This window comes from Neoarius graeffei, chromosome 5 (assembly GCF_027579695.1).
Source record: "Neoarius graeffei isolate fNeoGra1 chromosome 5, fNeoGra1.pri, whole genome shotgun sequence".
In the NCBI taxonomy this organism is placed as follows: domain Eukaryota; kingdom Metazoa; phylum Chordata; class Actinopteri; order Siluriformes; family Ariidae; genus Neoarius; species Neoarius graeffei.
This window is the reverse complement of record NC_083573.1, coordinates 27,599,345-27,608,655: the sequence shown is the minus strand read 5'-3', so window position 1 is coordinate 27,608,655 and position 9,311 is coordinate 27,599,345. Positions and strand designations below refer to the sequence as shown.

Here is a 9,311-nt window from a genome sequence, read left to right as displayed (position 1 = left end):
GGGGCGGGGATGGGGTGTGCGTTCAGGAGACCGCACTAAACATCTGGGTGCACAAATCACCAGTTTGTGCATATTATGGGTGCTAGATGGATATGGGATTGTGGGATGCAGAGTGCTGACTGAATAAAAGATGGAGTTTGGGTGAAAAGAAAGTTGTCCCTATGTGAAAACCTCACACTGCTCCAGCTGAGGCTGCCATTGCTTAGTGTGTGTAGCCTGTATCTGGTTTTAATTTGGATGTGTTCAGTAGAGTCGTGTAGGATTTGGGTCTTGATGCTGAAGAACGTGGGGGCTGTTTATAGCAAGCGGGGGGCGGAGCTACAAGATGCACGAGCGCAGCCTACCGAGAGAGAGAGAGAGAGAGAGAGAGAGAACTTGAGGCGAGTTGATGCGGCCAGTTGGAGGGAGGCGAACAAAACTCGCACGAGGACCTGTTCTGGGCACATACTGTGAAACGTGCATCATCATCATCATCATCACCTCCATCATCATCATCATCATCGGCGATGGAGAGCATGAGATAGGCCAAACAAACAAAAACAATAACAATAACAGCAACAATAACGCCGCCATAGTATAATATAGTTGCACGGAGTCTCTTCGCCTTTGTTCACTTGGCTCCTGCACGCGCGCAGCGTCTTCTCCTGCTCTGTCCTCCAAGGGGACACTTTTTCTTCTTCCTCTTCTTCTTCTCAATGACAAGCATCCGGTCAGCGTAGCCTCCATCCCGAAACGTCTCGAGCACGCGTGGGTTTGTTTCTCAGCTCTGTGCGGCACAGGATTGGGTTAAAGGGACACGCGGAGACATGGGGACACGGTGCTTGCCGTGGAGTCTGACTTGCACGCCGCATGCACAGTCCGCGCGCGCCACCGTGCACGCAGTTTGAGCGACTGCTTTGTCTCGCGCTTCGTTCTCGCGACCCCGGGATGGTGGTGTCAGTGCTGTGAGAGACAGACGGGACCCACAGAGACCGGACCGGACCGGACCAGAGAGAGAGAGAGAGAGAGAGACGGGTCGAAGGGAGACATAGCCAATTGATAAGAAGGGATTATGGCGCTCGCCGCGCTCGCGCTCTTGCTGCTCGCGCTCACCTGCGCGAACTTTTACCTGGCGCGCGCGAGCCGGCACGCGGTGCACTGGAACAGCTCCAACATCCAGTAAGTGCTCTTCTCTTTCAAACCAGTTTACACAGCGGTTCAGAGGTTACACGACGCCTTTCACCATAAAATACATGGTTTTTTAAATAATAATAATAATAATAATAATAATAATAATAATAATTATTATTATTATTATTAATTTTTATTTTAATTAAATAGGTACACAATGGGCTTTTTTTCGGCACAGTAGGCCAATATGACAATAATTTAGGCTACCTGTGACATAAGGTGTGTGTTAGCTTGTGCGGCTAACATTCACCACAGACAAACAGGTGTGACAGCGTTTTATATATATATATATATATATATATATATATATATATATATATATATATATACACACACACTCTCTCGACCATAAATATAAAAATATTCAAGAAAAAGGTTCATTCAAAACTCGCCACCTTTTATTTTTTAGTTAAGACTTGCTTTATATATATATATATATATATATATATATATATATATATATATATATATATATATATATATATATATAGCCTAATAGGTAGTAGTGTGGTGTGTTGGCTTATATATATATATATATCACACACATACAGTACTGTGCAAGTCGTAGGCCCTCTATTTTTTTTTTCATACAAACTTTGTTATTGATTTCTGTTTTATGACTTCTACATTAAGTCAGTACAAAAACATTTCAGGTTTCCAAACGTTCGTCATTTTCCATCACAAAATTACAGGAAAAATTTTTCGTATTACATAAGAGAGCACTTTTCAGATTAAAAAAGAAAACATAATGAAGGCTACTGGGTTTTGCTGCTAAATTAAGAAGCAAGTGTGACAGTCAAAGTGTCCAGAAGAACTGGGGCTGGTTCTGTAAGAGACTCAGTCAAACCTACTTATAAAACTGCGCTCATTTTACCTGAGACTACTATTTTTTTTAAAGCAAAGGGTCGTTTCACACCGAATATCGACTTTGTTTCATTTATTACGGCTTACTGTTTATAGTATTTTTTAATGTTGAAACATTTCATTTCATTATTTTTAAGCCATTGTTGGTCTACAGCATTTCTTTACATGTGCCTAAGACTTTTGCACAGTACTATATATATATATATATATATATATATATATATATATATATATATATATATATATATATATATATAATACATTACTTCATTCCAAAAAGGCGTGTAAGCTGGTTGAATAATGAATACCCAGAATTATTTCCTTCCACTTTCCATCATGTCAGTAATATTCAGGCTAAACTCAGTGCTAAAATCTTCTCTACACTTAAACACATGACTTTCTTCTGCAGCACCTATTAAACAGGATGTTACAGTAACCTATACCAATGTGACTCATTCATACTGACACGATTACACCTATATACTGTATAACTTTTTTGAAGAACAAATGAAAATAAGAGGAAAGCTTTTTGTGCTTTGAGAAATGACCAAAGGCATCCTTTTAAAAAAATAGATGCTGTTAGTTTGTCTGATAAATCTGAATGCTGTAGTGTTACATGGATTTATAGCTTCATCTGTGGAAGCGTAAAGTTAGAGCAGATATCAAGATATCCTGAAAAAAAAAATTTAGATCATGGAGCCTTTGTCTCCTTATCACCATGATATCAGATGATCAGAGGAAGTTTGTATATTTCAGCCTTGTGGCATGGCCTGTTATACGTCCGAAGCCTACGCCATGGTCTTCGAAGGGCAGGAGGTGAAAGACCTACAGCAGCCATTTGTAAGCTCGCTCCAAGCTGAAGTGATGAAAAACAGTTACTGTAATGGGCCCTTGAAATTGGTTGTTATTACTCTGGATGGAAAAATGGCAGCAACAACCATGGGCTTGACCTCAAACTGTAGGTCAAGTTGCAGTACAAAATATATAAAAATAAAGCAAGCAGAAATGTGCTTGCAGCAAGTAAACGTTGTTCCAGGCCGACAGATTCCATGTTTTTTGTTGCTATCTCGGGTACCATGCAATAGCTCGTGCGTTTGTTTGTAACAGCAGGGAAAAATCGACAGGAATACTGTATCTAAAGCCAATTTGCTGTTTTAACGTTTATTGTTTTAGTAATACAGTGCAAAGAAGATTACGGAGCTAGTACAGGGCATTAAAAGCGTATTAAATACCAACACAGTAATACTTATTCAGCCAAGCATTTATGGATTTTAGTTTTATACATAATTGCACATCTTTTAAGTTTGTAAAAAAGTTTATAGATTCATGCCGAGGTCTATGGACCCACAGTGTGTGAAGGGGTAAAGAGCAGGCAGGAGGTTGGCAAATATTAAAATTTAGTTGCAGTGCTGGAAATCATGACACACCATTATAAAAATCGTTCTGTCTGTAAACTGTTTGGCTCGAACAAATAGGCTAAATATTATTGCGCATGTTTAAATGATGTACCTTTTTTAAATAGTTTGTACTGAGGGAGTCTGTGTTTTTGTTTTGTTTTGTTTTTTGTTTTTTTGTTTTTTTAGTTAAATGGGTCCCGGACTATAAAGGATGGTGGTGTAGTAAAGTTTTTACTGGTCAGTTCGTCTGTTTGTTATTTAATTATGACGCTAATAGAGCACGGGATGCGTATGATTAACATATACATTATAACAATATTACGACAGTATTGGTGTACATACCTCCAGTACTAGTCAAAAGTTTGTACATCCCTACTCATTCGTAGGTTTTTCTGTATTTTGTATTTTCTACATTGTAGAACAATACTGAAGACATCAAAAACTACAAAATAACATTTGGAATATATAAGGAATTATGTGCTCAAGAAAAAAAGTTTTTAAAAAATAGTAGATGTTTCGTATTTTAGGTTCGTCAAAGTAGCCAGCGTTTACCTTGATGACGCTTTGCACACTATCGGCATTATCTTAACCAGCTTCATGAGGTAGTCACCTGGAACGCTTTTCATTTGTCAGGTGTGCCTCATCAAAAGTTAATTAGTGCAATTTCTTGCCTTCTTAATGCGTTTGATATCAAACAGTAAATAGTAAATAACAGCAACAATAATACAGTAAATAGCCCTGTTCTACAACTGCAGTAATCCATATTATGTCAAGAAGCGTTCAGCTAAGTAAAGAGAAACATGTTATTTAATTCATAAACGTAAAGAAAAAAATACATTGAACTCGGTATTTTATATATATATATATGGACACACTCATTACTATGAATAGAACATAATATAATAGAACACTGTAAATGCTGTACATATTTATAACAATATATTGTATAGCAAACATATTTATATTTATATAGTATTTATTACATTTATATTTATATACATCAGCATATATATGATGCAAAGAAATTCTGGAGAGTGAAGACCATTGAATTAGAAGGTGTGTCCAGACTGTTGATCGGAACTGTACATAGGTAAATTAAAAAAAAAAAAAAAGGAGGAATGTAAATCTTCTTTGCCTGTGTAGATTTACTCTTTAGGAAACGAGAAACACTTTTTTTTTTTAGCAGGAATGACTGCTTTGCAAAGTGCTGAACCAGACCAAAGACTGTTAATTATCTATGACACTAATAGAGCACTTCAGCTTCGAATAATGGTGTTTGATAATTTCTGAATTTTCAACCCGAACATGGCAGCCCACTGTGGAGATTTCCGTCTTGATCACTAGAGAATGAAGAACAGGCCTCGGCCTTAATAGGAATAATCCCAGATAGTAAATGAGTGATGGCCTGATGCCAAGCCACACTTACCACATTCATCCAGGCCACTTACCACCGTGGAATGAACCAGTCTGCCAAAACACAGCCACAAGTCAACATTTATAAGGTCATATTTCAGGTATGATGTTGACCAAAACATGCAGCATACTTAAAACTAAACGGTCAGCCAAGCATATCGATATGGTCGGTTGCATTTGAGTTATTTTTGGTGCTGTGAAAACCTTAAGTGTGGCTGGGGCACTTGCTAGTGCCATAACTGACCCCTCTGTCTCTGAAGCGCTTGGAATCAGCTGTGCATGTTGAGTAAAAGTGTAGCGCTTAAAACAAATACTTAAAACACACAGATTTATGTATTGGTTAGGGTCTGTTTTGTTTCTTAGATTATATATATATAGCACTAATGTTCCCTTCTCTGTCTCTCTGTCTCTCTCTCGCTTTGTCCCTCAGTCCCTTTTTCTCCAGCACACCACTACTCCCTGGGAGTCTCCGTCTGTCTCTCCTCCTCTCTGTTCCCCTTCTTTCCTCTTCAGCCGTTTTTCACCATGACCCCAATGTGTTAGCAGTGTGTCACCATTCCACAGTTCCATCTCTCTCCTTCTCTCCTCTCACACACACACACACACACACACACACACACACACACACACACACACACACACACACACACACACACACACACATACACACACACACACACACACACACACACACACACACACGCGCGCTTGACATTCAGACAAGTGGAAATGACTTCAAGCTACGTACATAACAATTCAGAGTTACGCACCTTGGTGTGGTTGTGTACCTGCAAAGGTGTGCACCATCTTGGTTTCTTTCCTAAAAGTGTCAGAAATAATGCGGATATTGCCCCAGTTTGCAGATAGTGCTGGCCACACCGTTAATGCAGTAGCCCGGGGCAGAATACAAATTTAGAAGAAAATCACGATCAAATTAAATACATATGCTCCAGCTGAGCAGAGGGGCCGTGCCATGGGATCAGAGGGACTCTTACTTAATATCTTTCTTCCATCCACAGCCCAGAGGACAGACATTGACGTATAAGGGCAAGAGTTTCACTTTTATTCACCGTTTTTTTATAAAATGTGCACCATATTTCTGGCAGTGTCACTAACCCAGATTTATTTGTTTTTTCAGGGTTTTATCTCCAGTGTTAGTTCATCAGCAATAAGGAAAAGTCTTACATTTACACTTTCTTTAGCTTTACTATTTAGACTATATACTATATTGGTGCAATGTTAAATGTCATAATAATGCCAGGCTTAGACTGTCAGATTTCAGTATATGGGCAATTCTTCAGCAGAGAGGCCAAAATTGTGAAATGATTAAGATTGCCTTAACTTGTCAGCTCAGTGATATTGCTAAAGTATAGAATCCAAGGCAAAATGGACTGAAAACCATATTTAAAAATCATCAACACAGTTACAGTGGCACAGTGGTGTAGTGGTTATCGCTGTCGCCTCACAGCAAGAAGGTTCCGGGTTTGAACCTCGCGGCTGACAAGGGCCTTTCTGTGTGGAGTTTGCATGTTGTCTGCGTGGGTTTCCTCTGGGTGCTCCGGTTTCCCCCACAGTTCAAAGACATGCAGATTGTACAATGGGGCCACTGTAATTGGTGCAAGCTGTAGTGGTTTCCAAGCTGTAGTGGTTTCCAAGCCATAATGTATGTACGTATATAGATCTTGCTATGACAAAAAGCTAATAAATTTTTTTAAAAATTATAGCGGTCACTTCAGAGAAATCTTGGTTTGAATTTTATGAAATGAAAGTTCAATTTTTTCTGATGTAATTCCATTACTGGGGCGGCACGGTGGTGTGGTAGTTAGCACTGTCGCCTCACAGCAAGAAGGTCCTGGGTTCGAGCCCAGCGGCCGACTAGGGCCTTTCTGTGTGGAGTTTGCACGTTCTCCCCGTGTCCGCGTGGGTTTCGTCTGGGTGCTGTGGTTTCCCCCACAATCCAAAGGCATGTAGGTTAGGCTAATTGGTGGCTCTAAATTGACCATAGGTGTGATTGGTTGTCTGCGTCTATGTGTCAACCCTGTGATGACTTGGCAACTTGTCCAGGGTGTACCCCGCCTCTCACCCGTAGTCAGCTGGGATAGGCTCCAGCTTGCCTGCGACCCTGTAGGACAGGATAAGCGGCTACAGATAATGGATGGATGAAATCCATTACTGACTTTTCTTTCCTCATGAAAGGTTTTGCATCCAGAGTTAAACACAGCCAGTTTTTCGATGCTCTTTTAGGGTCAAAAGATACCCCGTACAGTGTGAATTTTTTATTTAATACCATTATCTTGAGTACTGCAACTAAAAAAAAGTGAGCACATTTTGCTGTGAATGTAATTCTGTTACCGAAGAACTACCCATATTATTATTATTATTATTATTCTCATCTCATTATCTGTAGCCGCTTTATCCTGTTCTACAGGGTCGCAGGCAAGCTGGAGCCTATCCCAGCTGACTACGGGCGAAAGGCGGGGTACACCCTGGACAAGTCGCCAGGTCATCACAGGGCCGACACATAGACACAGACAACCATTCACACTCACATTCACACCTACGGTCAATTTAGAGTCACCAGTTAACCTAACCTGCATGTCTTTGGACTGTGGGGGAAACCGGAGCACCCGGAGGAAACCCACACGGACACGGGGAGAACATGCAAACTCCGCACAGAAAGGCCCTCGCCGGCCACGGGGCTCGAACCCGGACCTTCTTGCTGTGAGGCAACAGCGCTAACCACTACACCACCGTGCCGCCCCATTATTATTATTATTATTATTATTGTATGTTACACGATTATCATTTGTCACACTGTCGGAGATGACCCCTCTAAAGTCTTGTCCGAATTCTATTTTAAATCTTAAATATTTTAAAATTAAGTTCTATGCCAAATTCTAACAGATGCCATGAAAATCTTGAAATGTCCAAAGTCAAGAACCGAAATCAGAATCTGTGAATGAAGACATCTGAGTTTTGTTGTATTCCTCATGGTTCATCATGCACCCTCTCTACACTCTCTGAGAAAAAAAAAAAGGATTAAAGTGCATCTTGTCGCAGGAGTGAGATTCTCAAGTGTACATGTATACCTTTAGAAAAACTCTTTTACCTGAGAAGGTGCACATGGTGTGTTTCTCAAAAGTAATTATTGTACAACAGCATCCTTAAAGTCGAAAGCAGTTTCCACGTTTAATCTTTTTTAAAGCTACGTTATCGTTACAATTCTAGGTAAAGGTATAATACGGAACATGACATACATAAGAAAATGTACAGTTTTGTCCTCTTATTCATGAGGAAAATTCATTCATTGGCTTTATCATTAAAGGCAGCTCTGCTTTACTGCATTACACAATCAACATCACACCGGATTCAAATAATCCAGCTTGGATTTAGTTTGCAAAATGTTGATGCTTTACTGCACTGGCTTAAAAATCAAATTACAGTCAAACTACAGACACAGCAGGTGTCTTGGGTGTTACGCTTTTTTTTCTTTTTTTTTAACTTTTTTTTAAAATTGACATTCTTGTCATCACCCATTTTTATTGCCTGTTTATTTTATTGTCCATTTTCCCGATGGATATTTAATAGTAAACTTAACAACATATTAAAAACTGGATTGTTATGATGAAAATTATGATTCATTTTTTACATTTAAATGAGTTCAAGAGGAAGAAAATGTCCAGCATGTTAACTAGGACAGAATATGACAGTGTTCAGTATATCACAGCGCCTGATAAAACTACATGAGAGGATAGCTTTTAATGCAAATTTCTGCTTTCAGGAATAATTTTAATCGAATTAATAAAGGACGGTCGCTCTTAGCCTTTAGTTCTGCAGTGTAAGGATGCACATATTCTTTTTATGTGGGACATTTAATGCAACAGTTATTGTTCATCGCTTAAAGGTGCATGACGTACTGGCAGGTTTTTTTCTATTAGTTTCAATGAATATTTCATTGCTAGTGAAGTGGCTAAAAAAAGACAGTTATACCTGGGTAGTGAATATTAACTGAGAAACATTAACCTCGCCATGACGGGAAGGTGACTTTAAGAAAGACCGAGCAAACCCATGCTTAAAAAGGAATTTTACGAAGAACAGAGTGAGAGAGACAATGAACTAAATACACACAACCCACCGACTAGCTCACCCATTCTCACACACACACACACACACACACACACACACACACACCCCAGACACAGAGAGAGAGAGAGAGAGAGAGAGAGAGCTACAACTGAACACAAAGTCCATATAGAACCAGGCACTATGCAAGAACTCTAGCATGAACTGTTTTAACACAATAACAAAGTAATGCTAATTAAGAAAATAAAATAGTCATGCTTTTGTCATTACCTTTTACTTTCAAATATTGCTTTAATATAATTGGCTTAAAAATCAAATTCCAGATACACCATACTTCTTGAGCATTACATTTTGTTTTATTTATGTTCTATCTACATTTTTACC

General features: G+C 39.2%; 1 protein-coding gene across 2 annotated transcripts in view; it reads left to right on the top strand.

The window, feature by feature from the left end:
* Nucleotides 1-403: 403 nt before the first annotated feature.
* The window catches only part of efna3b (ephrin-A3b), a 253,485-nt gene continuing 244,577 nt past the window's right edge, over nt 404-9,311 (top strand). For both annotated transcript variants that reach the window (XM_060920465.1, XM_060920466.1), the window contains exon 1: nt 404-1,158. In XM_060920465.1, coding sequence (XP_060776448.1) covers nt 1,052-1,158 — 107 coding nt within the window. In that variant the 5' untranslated portion in view covers nt 404-1,051. The remainder of the gene's footprint in view (nt 1,159-9,311) is intronic.